This window comes from Eublepharis macularius, chromosome 18, assembly GCF_028583425.1.
Source record: "Eublepharis macularius isolate TG4126 chromosome 18, MPM_Emac_v1.0, whole genome shotgun sequence".
Classification (NCBI taxonomy): domain Eukaryota; kingdom Metazoa; phylum Chordata; class Lepidosauria; order Squamata; family Eublepharidae; genus Eublepharis; species Eublepharis macularius.
Genome location: NC_072807.1, coordinates 26,491,939 through 26,508,614, shown reverse-complemented (window position 1 = coordinate 26,508,614; position 16,676 = coordinate 26,491,939). Strand labels below are relative to the sequence as shown.

General features: G+C 43.3%; 1 protein-coding gene across 1 annotated transcript in view; it reads right to left on the bottom strand.

Annotated features, from left to right (window-relative positions):
- HOMER2 (homer scaffold protein 2) overlaps positions 1–16,676 on the bottom strand; it is a 67,356-nt gene that overhangs the window by 40,047 nt on the left and 10,633 nt on the right. The window contains exon 2 of the mRNA XM_055002719.1: positions 1,473–1,629. Coding sequence (XP_054858694.1) covers positions 1,473–1,629 — 157 coding nt within the window. The remainder of the gene's footprint in view (positions 1–1,472; positions 1,630–16,676) is intronic.

The following is a 16,676-nucleotide window of genomic DNA, read 5'->3' as shown; positions in this document are numbered from 1 at the left end:
ATGTCATAACTTTAAATGGCTACAATCAGGTAACTGCTGAGAAATGGAGGGGGGGTGGGACAATTGGGTAAGCAACCAAGGAACAGCCAGCTCCTCCAAGATAAAGCCCTACCTCACCCAGCTAGGGAAACGAATACAGCACAAACACACCCACTGGAGTCAACAGAGAAGCAAAAATGACGGGCCAACCTCTCTTTTTCTCTTGCTACACCCATGCAGCTTTGAAGGAGCACAGGATTTGAACAAGCTCTTCTGGCGCATCTTTTCCCCACAGAGCTGTGGAACATATTATACTGGGACAGGGTCAAAAGAAATACACCATTTCACTTTGCCCTGGCCCCCAAGAGCTACTGTTTTTGCTTGAAAGACCAGCCAGTTTGAATCCCTGGCTGTGACTTGCAAATGGGTGGCAATATGGAATGGCATTAATGACTGTTGCCGTTTGCTGACAGGTACCTTCCATAGAAGAGTGCTGTGGGGAAACCGTTGAGAATGATCGCGTGACCGGTGGGCGGCAATGGTGTTGCCTAGGACCTCTGTGGAAGCGGCCATCGTTGCTGCTATTTGAGCTCTCTGCTCTGCTTCTATGTTCATATTCTTTTACTTCTGACGATGGGTGAGCATATAATGCAGCCTCATTACTCCAGTATAAACTCACACCACCTTAAACTGGACCACAGGATTCTCCAGTACTTTATGTTAATAATATTAAGCACTGCAAAGACCTTCCTGCATTCCTTTCCACTCCTGAAGCCCCTTCTGACCCCCAGAAAGATCATTCCCAGGGCCAGGGGGCCTGTGCAAAGGAACAGTCATGCAGTTGGGGTGGGGGGAATGCAGAGACACGGAGGGTTAAAACTGCCCCTCTGCCAGCTCATGCTGAAGAGAGGGGATGATTTCACTCCTCCCCGTTCCAGCCCCAACCCACACAGCTACTCATCTACACAAGCCCCACAACCGCAGGAATGATCTTTCCAGTGGTCAGAAGGGGACTGCAGGGATGGAGAGAAACGTGGGAATACCCTCTGTGCCTTCCTGAATGGTTGCAAGACAATATTTGTAAAACACAGAAGCTATTGCAGATTATTGCTTTTTTCTTATTTATAGTGATAATCATTTTCCTTTAGAAAATGCAAAGCTGCCTCCGGCAGGGCCACCACTGTGGTCCACCATCCAGTTACTTGTCAGATTAATAACTCTTTAATCTTTCCTGTGGTCACAGAATTAAGTGATGCCAGGACAGTCACTGAGCAACCTTACTTAGTCCTTGCATCTGTGTCCAGATGGCCACCGTTCTTTGCCAACGCAACCCAAGAGGACACCGACTTTCCCATAATCACCAGCTCATGAAGCACAGACCAATGTAGCGATGACGACTCAGCAACACGTACATTCATACCATCCCCACCCCCGCTCCATTCATGACTTTTCATTTGGCAGCCATGCCAGATGCACCGGTGCCAACCTCCTACCTTGGCTCCATCCACACTGATTATCCGATAGCTGTTTCTTGTGCTGTCATAGAAGTAGGAAACAGTTACAGCCTGCTTGCTTGCAGGAACCCAGTTCTTCTTGGTGGTGGGGTCAATTTGGAAGACATGCGCTCTGGTGGTAAAGATGGGCTGCTCTCTGGAATAGGGAGGGACAGGAGAAATGGAATGTATCATGAGTTTGTGAAAGATGAAATGTCGCACAATTCTGTCCTTGATCAGGTAGTAGGGATCAAGTGAGACCCAAAGTTAACTGTTTGAGATGAGATAAAGGGCCAAACTACAAGTGACGCCTGACACAAGTTGGACACTTGACAGCTTCCCTCAAGTTTTGATGGGAAATGTAGGCAGCTTGGCAGAATGTTGGACAAGTGACAGTTGAAAAGTCTGTTGGACAGCAGCTGGAGAGCCAAGCTGCAAGATCAGGACGCCTACATTTCCCATCAAAACTTGAGGGAAGCTGACAAGTGTCCAACCTGTGTCATTCGTCACTTGTAGCTTGGCCCAAAGTCTTGAATTCTAAGTGGGAGAGCAAAGCAGTGAAATTACCATTCAAGTCAGCTCTCTTGCATCTATTCTGAGCCATCTCTGACATTTTAGCTCCTTCCATCCAGCCCAAGGGCCTTCGGACCTACCCTAGCAAAAACTACTCCTCCTAAAGCAATTTCTTTCTGTTAAGTTTCCTATGCCGTTAGGAAGAGACAAACACTGCTGCTTAAACGCCAGCTCCTTTTTCTACATCAGTTGTCCCTCTTGGCAAACCCACAAGATTTATAATGCACCTTTTCCTTCTAGCTAAGCAGTTCCTAATTTTCAAACACTAAGTCTTCAGGGAACTTTTTACTTGTCAAGTCACCTGCATGTCTGTCACAAAACTCCTCTGTCTTCCACAGAATTCTGGGGCATTTTAGGGTTTTCCCTCAGTTCCTGTGGGGCTACCCAACCAACCCCCCACAGGAACTAAAGGCACACCCTAAACCACACTTTGTACTCCTTGGACTGCATGTTGGGATGGGAAGTTTCTTGTGAAGGTGTCCAAATAAACTTCCCAGGAAGACAGTTTGAAAGTAAGCGGCCCAAGAGACTGAACCACACAGGAAAAGCTCCCTTATCCCCAACGCCTGCCTTTCACTAACTTTTATTGATCTGAATGGAAATTCAGGGGAGGAGGAGGGGGGAGGGCTGGCAACATCAGCAAACCAGAACAAAACAGCTAGCTTACAATTCTGTTTCATGCCCACGAGGTGTATTTCTGAACAAATGATGTGCCTTCTATGATCACGCTATTTTAACACTGCATTATGATTTCCTGTTTAGTTATTTCATTTCAAGTGGCGCATTTACAGTCTGAGAATTGGGAGAAGGAAAGTCGCAAAGTGCACACAAGAGCTTTATTGTGGGATAAGGAGATTAACAAAACCAAGGAAGAGTTCGTGAATAGAAAGAAATTACTATTTTTAGTTTGCTCTCCTTTGTTCCCTCCACACATCCAAATTTAAAACTTAAGACTGTGAGCCTTTGGGGACAGAAATAAATGTTGACAAAATTGCTGAAAGCCGCCGTGAGCCCAGGGGAACCTGGTGGTGATGTAAATAAATAGATTAAAATTAATTAAAATTATAAACCCAATAATTTCAGGATGAACAGCAGCGTGTCTTAACAAAGACTTAAAGTAGCAGTGAAAACATGCAATAGGCCTGATTCTGGTGAATTTAAATGACAAAATGTGCCTCTGATAGTTAATCGCAGAATTAATTTGCAGCACCCAGTACGTCTCTGAGGAGTTTATCTAAGCTTATATATTTAAATACAAGTGGGGGAAATGGTGCTACTTTTAAGATACTTCACAGGTTTCCAAATGTGTGGCTTGATCAGATGGGATAACATACCAAGATGATTCAGGGGATTCAGACATAACTACCAGATGTATGAAGAAATCACTTTCAGTTCCTTTCCCCCATTCTAAAAAGCAACGGGCAATTCAGGTGATCATAAATGCCCGGGAAACCAGAAGTTTATTATTAGTCTCCTCTGGTGACTCACCCTGGACGCAACATCTTACGATTCAAATGCACACTGGAATCTGGTAAGCCAAGGCCTATTGGACATGGATGTTTCCTTCCATTATCATGACTAATCGTAGAACGCTGAGCCCATCACAGTGGCTGCTCTCCAGCACAAACAGTTATCAGCTTGCAACTTTTCCAAACCAGTTAATTAATTCTCTACAGCCATACTCTCCAAGCAACCTACGCTTCCTGATGCCAGGACAAGAGAGTTTAAAAACTGCAAACCCAATTAAGGAAAAGAAAAAAAGGGTGGGTGGAACACATGGCAATTCAACCTAAGAGCTTCACTTTCCAAAATGACGTACTCCTTTAGAATATTTACATTCAGCATCTGACAAGAGTCAGGTTTAAAGCTTATATACTACTCAAGGCCCATCCTATATCTGATGAAGATAGATTTTTACTAGGGTCTTACACATAACAGTTCTATGACTTTTACTTTTCCAGGTGATTAGAAGTTTTCCAGATTTCACATGGCACAGCAGACAAAATGTTCAGTTTGGTTCTATAAAGGCAGAGTTTAAACTCTCAGCCCTAGCCAGCCTGGTATGGTTGATATGATGTACAAAAAGCTATGCCATAAAAAAAAATCCATTTGTCTCTAAGGTGCTATAAGACTCCTTTTTGTCTTAGCAATAAAAGAGGAAGGAAGTAGGAAGAGGGTTGGAACAATGCTACATATCTATGGGACGTAACTACACAAAATCTAAAGTGAGGCAAGAATTTTTTAAAAGGGGAGTCCTGGTTTGTGGTGCTGGCCCAACATTCAGAGTTTTGTTTTCAGTGCCTCTTGCCAACTCACTGCAGGTACGGTAGATCCTTAGTAGCTACAAGACGCTGTACACATTTACAGAGGGGCACAAAATTCATATGTGTGTATCAAAAGCAGAAAACCAAAGGGAAATAAGAGCACCTGCTCTGTCTGCAGCTGTTTCAGCTACCATGCATGAGAAAATTAGAGCCTGTTGGATTAGACCAGTGGTCCAACTAGCCCAGCATCTTGGATAGCCAGCAAACAGGGCACAGAGCTCGAGGCCTCCCCCTGGTACTGCCTCCTAGTGCTGATATTCAGAGGTTTGCTGCCTATGTATTTATTTGTTTCATTTATACCCCATCTTTCTCTCACAAATCAGGTTCCTTCTCCTCTCCTCTATCTTTTCCTCACAAGAACCCTGTGAGGCAAGTTAGGCTAAGAGTGTGTAACTGGCCCAAAGTCATTCAGCAAACTTCCACGGCAGAGTGGGAATTCAAACTTGAGTCTCCCAGATCCTAGTTCAACACTCTAACCACTACACCACACTGGCTGCATATGGAGGTTCCCTTTGGTTACCATAGCTAGTAGCCATCAATGGGTCACTTCTCCATGAATTTGTCAACCTTCTCTTAGAGCCATCTATGCTCATGGCTATCACTACATTCACTGGTACCGAATTCCACAGTTTCATTCCTTGTTGAACAAAGTAGCATTTCCTTTTGTCTGTTCGAACCTATTTCCCAACAGCTTCATTGGGTGCCCCTGAGCTCCAATATTATGGGGGAGGGAGAAAAAGCTCTCTCTATCCCAAGCATAATTTTATAAACCTCTGCCCCTTTTTTTCAAGACTGAGAAGTCCCAAACTCCCCAGCCCTTTCTTATAGGAAAAGTGCTCCAACCCCTTAATCATTTTGGTTGCCTTCTTTAGTACTTTTTTCAGCAACCAGAACTGTACACAGTATTCTAAATGAAGTTGTACCATAGCTAGGGTTCCCAGACCCCTGTACCCTCCTGGCGGGAGAGGGAGACCTGGGACTTACCTGTTGTAGTCTCCTCAAGCACATGTGCAAAGCACACACACATTCCCAGAGAGATATGATGACATCACTTCCGGGAAGTGATTTCATGACCACAGGTGGGCTCCAGGCATGCTTCAGGAAGTGAAGCCACTGTGCCAGCCACAGGCATGCTCCCTCACTTTATGTGGGGCTAATTCAGACCCATTTAGGGCCAAAATTGGCCCCAGTGAAGCGCAGGAGCACGCATGTGGCCCATGTGATGATGTCAATTCAGGAAGTGACATCATCATGCCCTGCCAGGAACATGCCCAGAGTGCGCTTTCCCAGGTTGTCTGCCAGTGGCAGGCAATTGCCAGGGGCTTGCCATCTCCCACTAATTGACAGCAATCAGTGAGCAACTGGGCAAACTCCCAGGAGACTGCCTGCCACTGGGGGGCAACTGGTAAGCCTAACCATAGCTTTATACAAGGACATTACAATATTGGTTGTTTTATTTTCAATCCCTTTCCTAATAATGCATAGCATGGAGTTTGCCCTTTTTACCACTGCCACACACTGAGTTGACATTTTCACTGACGCTCAAGTGAAGGGAGACTCAATGTTAGCCAGGACGTGTAGTTTAAAAAGACAGAACGGAAGGCTCTTTCAATTTCCCCTCTCTATAGGAGGGTAGTTTTAAAAAAGCGGCTGCAGAGATGCTCCTCAGAGAGTTTGTTCATTAGATGAAATTAACAAACCCTTTGAGGAGCGATCTTGCTCTGTCTTTTCAAACTACCCTCCTGTGGAGAAGGGAAACTGACAGAGCTTTTGGCTTTTAAACTACACCTCCCAGCTAATATTGCGTCTCATGTAAGACATATGTAGAGAGAAACTGAGCTTTTCACTACAATCCGAAGATCTATTTCCATCTCAGTCTCAGGCAGTTCAGACCCCACCAGCATATATTTAAAATTAGGATTTTTTTGTTCCAATGTGCATCACCTTACCCGTTTTGAACTTCATCTACCATCTTGTTGCTCATTCACCAAATCCTCCTATACCTCTTTACATTCTGCCTTGGTCTTCACCATACTGAATTATTTAGTAGCATCTACAACACTGCTCTCCCCTAATTCCAAATTGTTTCTGAGCAAACCAAATAGCACTGGCTCTATACCGATTCTTGTAGGAAAAACAGGTATGCAGGATGATGTGAAATGCTGAGGAGATGGAGAACATGGGAAAGTTTCTAAAAAATCTCCCAAGAACTGGCTCAGTCATTAACTGCTACAGAGCGAACATCAGGGTAAGTAGTAGCCAATTCCATAGTAACAGGAGCAGTTAAAGGAACTTCAGGACTTCTGTGAATTAGTCCAACATGAGTTGTTGTTTTTCTCCTCTTCTTGACTTAGTCACCATTAAAATTAACTGACTCTAGGGCATTACTCTCTCTGCAGCATTTGTTTGGGTTCAAGGCTTCTCAGCATGAAGGCTCAGACATGGGACTGGATCCCGTAGATCTATTTCACTCCTGGAGGCACTGACCACTGGTGGAAGGAGCCTTCCCTGATGTCTCTCTTTTGCCGGCAGAGGAGCCTCCTACATCAGGGGGAAACAGGGCTACACCTACCTGTAACTAGGGTTGCCAGCCTCCAGGTGATGGCTGGAGATCTCACGGAATTATAAGTGGTCTCCAGGCCACAGAGATCAGTTCGCCTGGAGAAAATGGCTACTTGGGCGGGGGGGGGGGGCTCTATGGAATCATGCCATGCCAAGGTCCTTTCCCTCCCCAAACCCCACTTTCTCCAGGTTTCTCCCCCTAGATCTCCAGGAATTTCCCAACTTGGAGCTGGCAAGCCTACGTGTAACTGTTGTTTATCAAGTGTTCTTCTGTGCCGGCCCACATGGGAACTGTGCATGTGCAGGCTGGCTGGCCTGCGCATACACAGTTTCCATGTGGGGACTGCACAGAAGGCACGACGATGAAGGTTCCTTCAAACTCTTCCGTGGAATTCTAACCAAAGTCACCTGCCTTCTGCCCCATGAGCTGAGGCCCAAAAAATGCAGGAGCTGATAACACAGCCCTAGCTCCAGAAGGCAGTGAAAATGACTGCGTTGCTCAGATAGAGCACAGCATGCTGTGGTTGCAGACATTATGTTTTCCCAAAGCAGGGCATATAAGTGAGACACAGCGTTTCTTCCGACTGGCCTTGTAAAGTCAGCAGATGAACGGCAGGAGTCTATCCTTGTGGCTTTCTCCAGGGTAAAGAAGGAAAAGATTGTGATAACAGAGATGGAAAGCTTTTCCTTGCAATCATAGCATCTTTTTTGAAACTAGGCCACAGCATCGTAATAAATACCGTCATATTGGAGGTGGGGAACAACAAACAGAAAACCAAAATCCTACTAACACTATACTAACATAAAATACCTTTCAAAACTTAAAACACATACAGAACAGACCAGGAAAAGAAGACTAAAAACTGCAAGTTAGGAAGAGAGAGAGATTTGAGAAAGGAACTGTAAGTGAGCTCCTAAATGCAGAGTTCAGAAGAAAACTGAACAGGAAGACACCGACCCATCCCCTTGAGGCCTGGAGAGGGACAGAAGTCTCCCAGGGCATCTTTTTCTTGGCTAGAGAACTTTCTAGTTGCTTCCTGCATCACCACAGAACCCATATGTGGTACTTCACAAAGACCATGAAGAAGAACAAAAGCGTACATCACAGATCTTCTTCGGCTTGCATTGATGCTAAGGCTTTTCTATCTGTATGTAGCAAATTGCTGCTTTGCTGAAACACTGAAGAGGAAGGAGCTGCTATTTTATTCCGGGAAAATCAAAAGAGAATCACTATACGCATGCCATTATGGTTCACTGGTCTGTGTGTATCCAGAAAAAGATGCTCAGGTCTGAAGAAGAGCCTCAGAACCACTTTGTTCACACTTTACTATCTGGTAGTTTGTTTACCAAACAAACACCTCTGAGCTATGTCTGCAAGAGTAGCCAAAAACAACCACTTTAGCTTTTCGTGCTTTTTAGTATTTGTAATGATTTTAGCTTTGTTTGAAACAAGAAAATTTTTACACAACATACAACTTAAAAGAACTCACAGGCATATAAGCAGCAAACTAGATGAAAACTGTTCTACAAGAATTTAAAGATCTGAGATCTTAAAGAAATCTTTAATTTAAAAAAATCACAATGAAGCAGCAAGCACATTTCAGCCAAATATAAGAGCTTTACGTCACATTCATTTCAGTAAGAGGGATAAGCACATTTTCAAACTTCCTTATTTAGAATTAAAATGGATGTTGGTTGAATCATGCCTGGTGCAATTTAGGTTATAATCGACTTGGGGCAGGAAACTTTTTAAAATTTATGTTACTCTGGGTAGGGCCATGTACATTAAAGATACCACCTAAATAATATTTAGTGACACATTTTTGCCTCGCCATTCTGCTGGGATCTCCCCTGGCAGTGTACAAAGCCAAAACTGGCATGGACCTAAAGCAAGAGAAAATATCACCTGCTAAATCTGTGTGTATCAGGCAACTATTTTCCCAAGCCTAGCTCTCAGTTGTAAACTTCCAAGGTATGTGGACTACTTCTCTTGTGAGCCTAGCAAGGCATCTACAGCAAGAAAAGTCCCACCACACCAGTACCCCCAAAAGGGTTTCCAAACTCCTAGAGGAGGCTGGAGATCTCCCGGAATTACAGCTGATCTCCAGGCTACAGAGATGAATTCTCCTGAAGAAAATGTCTACTTTGGAGGGTGGACTCTATGGCATTATACTCTGCTGAGGTCCTTCCCCATCCCAAACTGCCCTCCCCAGGCTTCACCCCCCAGATCTCCAGGAATTTCCCAACCTGGAGCTGGCAACCCTAACCTCCAACAGCCATCAAGATCTTCTGGCCATCAAGGCCCGTCAGATTCAGGGAACATCTGTTCAAGGAAGAGATCCAAAGAAAGATCATTGGAACTCCTCCAATTTCAGATTTTTTTGCTGTTTAGAATGCAAACTTGCATGTTTTTTTTTAAAGAAGCAGCCAGTCTTAAAATTATATATTTCTAAAAAGCCCAGGAAAACAGCATGTCCTGGCACCTAAAAGATAATACAGGCACCAAGACGAATTAGTCCAGGGATTTCCTTCCACAACTGGGGTGCCACCATAGAAAACACCTCGCTCTAATAGCCACCTGCTCTGAAGATAAGGGCACCAGAGGCATGCCTCCAATACAGATCTCAACTGATCAGAAGCTTCACATCAATCTGATGCAACAAGTATGCAACTCATATTTAATTATAACTCGTTTTAATTGCCATAAAAGCAGGTGTCATATGAAATAGTTTGGGGGCATCAATTCATGCATGCAATAGTACATCCACAGACCATTTTCAAGATATCCCTTTACGCTCATTTTCCATATGTATGTTTGGGGTGTGCATTAAGTTTACAGCTTCCCCAAAAAACATTATGTTTCCCTTTGATCTGCTGCCTGAAGGCCAAAATGAAGACGTTCTTTAATTACATTTTCCAGATGCATGCAAATCTTATGTTTTTAAGCCTTCAACTGAGCGAAATTGATCACGCAGGCAGAGTACCCTTTGATTTCGCACAAATTCATTTAGAAGAAAATGTGACAGTACAGCTTCTAAATTGCTATATATTTGGACACAAGCAGAGTTTAAAAGTTTGTGCACAGATTCAAAGGATGGGCCATCCGGTACTCAGCTCCCCAACGTTATGTCCCCCACGTAGCTCCCCTACCTTATGTCTGCGCTGTTCATGCTTAAAGCATAGGCTTATTCCCAAAGGGCACCAAATACTATCATTTCCCAGTGAACCCAAAGAGAACAGAGACTTGTTAGTAATAATGGCAGACCCATTCTACAGCAGGAAACATACTGGGGAGACATTAATGAATGCCAGAGCTCAAGTTCCTAAATATATCCCAATCCACTCTTTAAGAGATGAGACATTTCTCAATCCCATGCTAAAAAAAAAGACAGGGACTCCACTACACATTATATGGGAGATCAGTGATCAGGATTGCCTGCGGTTGTAAAAAGTTAGTTGCATTTGTGAGAAATGTGGGTTTTGAAATAAAGATCTGGGGCTGAGGAGGTAACCTCCCACCATCACACCAGTGCACCATTTTCAAAACACCAGGAGGGCAGACTTGATATCGTTTGCCAATTGGAAGCTGAAGCGTTTTTGTTTTTAGCCTCACAAAAAGACAACTGGAGATCTATCCTAGGGGAACTCATATCAGTCAGCAAAGTGATGACGAGCAAATGACAAAAAGATACTTTCTCTCAAGTCTTCACCTTTCTATAAAAAAACTCTCATTTTCAGAAGTTTTGTTGTTGTTCTGTTACATTTAAATATTGATCCTAATAAGGACTGACAGGTAGGCCAATCAAGCTTTGTACACTGCCAGCAACCAGCCCAGTGCAGGATGTGAATAATGTCACTTATGGATTGACAAATGGAACAGATAGACTAATTGTATTTTAGTGTCTTTGGACAGCTTGCAAATCACACAACCATATGGCAATTATTTCTACTGTGTTGAAAATACATTAACACTTACCACCCCCCCAAAAAAACATTTTTTAAAGTTAAGACTCCTAGGATAAATGGAGCATTGTCAGGCAATGATCAACAAAACGAGCGCTACGCATTTCCCCCACAATCCTCGCTTAGTATTAATTCTATAGCCCCAGGGCAACACAGTTATCGATCCAGCTGGCTTACGTGATAGGTCACTCCGATGGCGCACGGCAACGTGATTGGATTATGCTGTCTCTGAGCAACTTGTCTCTGGACCTGCTTGCACATTTGGTTTGGTGCTTCAGCCCCCAATCAGAAGTGCTCTCAACAAGACTGATACCTAACCCTGGGAATAGCCCCACAACAAACATTAAAAAGCCACTCACAGGGGTCCATGGTAGATGCACAGTTGCCCATAGGTCAGCCAGGCTGCTCCTACATTGAGCTGGCTGCCCTGCCAGATGAAACATGTAAGCAAGACATCACATTATTATCTTTTCCTAGACTGTACCCACCTCAGGCTACAAGAAGCAAGGTTGCATGTTTGAATGCTTACCCACCGATACATGCAGAAAATGAGTACAGGATAAAAAAAAGTGCTCAGCATGGCCATTTCCCTGGCATGGTACATTTCTACATGGAGTTTTCTTCCTCAAGGGCAGCATTTGAAATGGAATTCCTCACCTGCAGCCGGCAGTGACACAGCTGAGGAATAGTTTTACCACCTGTTCCATTACATGTATACAGATGTGTTCATGAAGATGAACACATGGTCGAAATGAACCATAAAGAACAAAGAAACGGCAGGCGGAGAAAGCGTGAAGCGCACCCTGCTCCTCCGCTCCAAACCAAACTCCTTTCCTTTTCTAAAGAAAAAAACAGAGCTATTAGTTCTTCCTTCCATTTGTGTGCATGTGAAATACCGTTTCTCCTTTAGCAAGAGGCAGAGAACAGTTTCCTTTTCCCCACTCTCAAGCAGCAGAGAGCTGAGAAAGACCCATAAGAGAAGCCTTTTTACCCACAACACATACACTCATCCCACTGTCATCTCTAGCCAAATAAATTTTAGGGTGCTTCCAAAAGAGCCTGCAAAACCTGTTTGGACAGAAACTACTAAGTTTGGGACAAGTACAGAACATGCTGGACGTATAAGACCAACAAGCTGGCTTTCTTTAAGCCCGTCATACTTTCCTCAGGCAGTCCAAACACTTCATCAGTTATAGCTCCGTTAATCCTTAGAGCAGGTCCAGCATGGCAATGAATACCAGAAATTAATTATGCATGTCGGCAAGAAGTACTTTCTTTTGCCTGTCCTGGATCTACAACCTATCAACTTCATTGGGTTCCCCCAAATTCAATTATTATGGGGGTGTATGTCTCTCTATTCCCTTTCTTCACACCATGAATACATTAGCAAGGCTCCACTGAGCCACGCAAAGTGTTCTATATCAATCTGGTAAAATGTGTGTAAAGAAGGATTTGAAGCAATCAGATACAGTCTACAGTCTCTCCATTGTCTTCAAAACACAACATGTGGACATGAAGGAGTCACCGCCAAGCATTCTGAAGCCTCAAAGATTTAAATAAAACGTATAAGCAGACAATTAACTTGCACTGAAAAAAAATCGATGGGATTTAAAAATACTTTGCTGTGGCTGGATCGCGCCCTTTACTGAGTGTAATCACGTCCACACAACTGGGATTCAGTACCAGGATCACCCTGTTCTTACATTATTTTCTTCCCTGTATAAGTAACAAATGCTGAACAAAAGTTTGCAAAGTTGGACCAAGGACATGGAAATATGCCAATTTGTTGATGCATGCATCTTGTGTTCCCATGACAACTTCCACACAAAGATCGTTCAGAACGGCAAAGTTTTTAAAAATAAAACCAGCACTCTGTCCAAAGCAACTTATTTAAAAAACTGAAAAATGAATTCCTGTTTCTTTGCCCTACTCTTACTAGCATCCTATTGGTGCATTCCCTGGGCAAATCACAGATCCATCCTCAAATCTATCAGTCTAATACACTGGTATTAAGAGCTCAGGGTTGACATACATAGTTCTACTTTTGTCACCTTTCTTCCCACAACAGCCCTGTGAGGTAGGCTAGGAGAGGGAGCAAATGGTCCAGGGTGAGCTTCACAGCTGAGCAGGGATTTGAGCCCAGGGACATCCTTCCCTCCCCACAGTGGCTCAAAGTCATTTAGCATTTCATGACATCCTTTGGCTGATTCACTTGCCAGCTTCTACCTTGCCTCGGCTTGTTCATCTTCAGCCACGCCTGAATTGCTACCACGCCCTAAGACAGGTGTTTATCCACCTCTTCCAGGCCAGTTGGAACAAACAGCAGGAGAAAACTGGAATGCACAAGAGTCTTTCTTAGCTTTAAATTAAGAAAGACTCACTCCATGCAAGTTAAGGATGCTGCCTGATGTACATTACTGCAGCAGGGGAAACCCCTTTCACTGTCTTTGCTCCAGATGAACTACCTGCTCTGAAGAGAGACCTGTTCTTCTCACTGGACACTAAAGCCAGCTGTGCACAGTACTGACAAGCTGGCCAGCTTCACGGGATATGTATGGCAAGGCCATTTTCCTTCCCTGTTGAGACCAATTTTTCAACCTACATTTAAAAAACCAAGGCTACGAATCAGCATTTAATGGCACAAACATGGGAGTGGAGCAAAACAACGGACTGAATCAGCATTCAATCTGCAGACCTGCAAGTTCTCTTCAGTATTTTGAATGCTGGAGAATGGTGGAGTCACCCTGTAGAAGAAATGTGTGCAGTAATCCCTCTATTTTGGTACACCTGGATGCACCTGAAAAGGAAGAGTAATTCTTCCAAGACCAAGTTGATGAGAGTTGGTCAAGAAGACCCTATAACACTCAGAATGTGCGAGTAATCAGCTTTTCGAGAATCTCTGCTTGCTTCTTTGTTTTGTAATGCAAGTTTCCAGTTCTCATGGCTACAATGATAGTCTTGACAATGCTTGTAACTCAGCATCCTGCATAGTTTGTTTGTTTATGTCATTTCTCATTGAGACTCAAGGTGGATTGCATAGTGTGAGATTAGTACAGACAACATCAAGGTCACTCCTATATAATTATTAGCAAAGTAAGTTTTTTTAAAAAAACAAAAAAGCATCTGATTAATCTTTATAATTTATACCAATTGCAGGATAGTTGAGACTGAGACTCCAGAAGTCATCTACCTGCCCAGCTCCCTCTCCCTCATGCAAATTCACTTTTCCTTCCATAGATTGCTTTAACCAGGATGGACTTTTCCTTCCATGGTTTGCTTTAACCAGGATGGACTTTTCCTTCCATGGCTCGCTTTAACCAGGATGGATAGCCAAGTCTATAGAGATAGTAACTACACCCTAATCAAGCAGGCCATTTATAAACCCTGGATACAAGGGAATCTGGCAGGCATAACACTAAACCACAGTTAAGGCCAATCAAGGGAGGAAGAATGTGTATGGGAGAGCAGACAGCACCCACTCCTGCAGCATGCCACCAAACTCCTCAACTTCATTTACACTAGGCAATAGAAGGGACAGGTATACGATGGAGCGATTTATCCACGGGCCTGGATAAGGGTTAACTGGAAAGAGGGCAGCAACTATACATTGGCTGGAGCTTGAAAATTAGCTGCTTCAGATCCTGTTACAAATTAACACAAGTCTACTTTAACAATGGCAAGAAAAGTAATCTGAAGCAAAAGAGGAACGCATTAAAGCAAGTAAACTCTGCAGCAGTCAATAGAGCAATCGAACACCAAGGTCTCTCCTCCACCCCACTTCTGCGTCTCACACTCATCTGTGCTACAACGGCTCTTTCAAAGCATGCTGTGCAGCGCTGTAATATAATATTTATAATTCACAGGAGAAGCCTCTTACAGCCCTCACAGTAGCAGCACTTAATACAAAACTACTTAATACAAATCCTGCTTCATGCGGTGTGGCAGCAGCCACAGATGATACATGACGCAGCAAGGGACCCAACTCAGCTACAAACACTGAGAAGACAAGAAGTCCAGATAATGGATTAGTAGCACAATACTGAAATACTTTCATCTGTCTTTTTAAGAAGAAGCTGCTTATTAAAAGGATGTGTTCTTCTGTCTCCCAGTTATATACAGGGAAGAAAAGATACCTTTGGAATGGTTCAGATATCACAGTAAACCAGTCTGCTGCTATATGAACAAGCCAGGGGGTGGGCGAAGAGCTTGCAAGCTCTCTCTAGCATGTGGCCAGATTTCCAGTTTGGTGGCAAACCACAGTTTGCCTTTGAACAGGCAAACTATGGTTAGGTCTTGTTCTGCAAATCAGAACTCCAGTGGTTTGTTTTTGGTTTACAGTGAAACCACAAACCACAGTTTTTCTAATTCAGGTGTAACAGCAAAGGATGGTTTGCCAGTAACCCAGAGATCTTTAATAATCTGGCTGTATACTAAGGGAAAAGGGAGAGTGCGTGCCAGAGGATCCCTGCAGACACAATCACAAAGCAACAAATTGTGGTTTGCTGTCCTTTCAGTTCCATGCCTTAAGTAGTTCCTTCTAATTTTGTTAGTTTTTAGCAATATGAGAAAAGTTAGCTGAAATTTAACTTGGAATGTTGCGGAATACAGGGGTGAAGGATTTTGCTGCAGGCCACACAGAAAAAGTCAGCTCAACTAAATATCTGGTAACGAAGCATGATTTTGATAACCCTGCCAAGATGCCAGATATTGATGTACTGTAGTGGTTACGGGAGCAACCTGTGGGTGGAGAGAGCCCTCAGTTCAAACGTGCCATGAACTAGCAAGGGATCTTTAGACCAGCTACTTATCTTTCAGTTTCAGAACTTCCAAATCTCTTGTCAAGAGGAGATTAATCTCACCCAAGGCAGAAAAATGGTAAGAATAAAAGTCTGCAATGACAGGAGACAATAGGAGGTTACGGGGCTAAATGCACCCCTAGCCTTTTCTGGGCACTTGAAAAGAAATTAACCCTTCAAAAACTCAGAAAAGATTCCAACACACTGCGTCTTTACTGGAACCAGTCTGTCTTAGGATACCACTATTTCTCCCCCACATCGCAAAACAGGACTATAATGGTTTATTGATTAATTAGCTAAATCAACTACACATGCTTTTTAATAGACTCAAACAGCGACCCCAATTAACCAGGGAGCAGAATTATTTTCAATCTAAGGACATGCAAGAACTGAAAGTGGCAGACACCACCTCAGAATGGGCTCTTCTCTTCTCTCACGCAGGTGGGAATGCTTCTTCCAAAAGAACTCCTGCCATGATGTAGGGGCATCATCTTGAAATTAATAATAATAATAATAATAATAATAATAATAATAATAATAATAATAATAATAATAATGTTTATTGCTTTTCCGGCCGAAGCCATAAGCCATACACACATCAATAAAATATGAACTGTACACTTGAACATACCCAATTGAAATTAAGAAAGGTATGCCTTTTGCCTTTGGAAATCCTACCTTATTCATACATATGCTTCTGTAGATGTAACTGACCAAACTTTATGTGATTAACCAACTAATACATTCTTTAATCTGCTGACAGTTGAAGAAAGAAGATATTTAAGTTGCTTCCCCCAATACAAATTCTACAAGAGATTCACGCTACTTTAATACGTGCAGAAGAAACACAAACACACACACGGAGGAACCCAAAAGGGACCAAGAAAGAATCTGGCTTGAAAGGAAACGTGCGTCTTGTCCACTCTGCATTGGACAGTGAATGGGTGAAAAAAAGGCATCTTGAAATTATACGTGAGTTTGCAGCT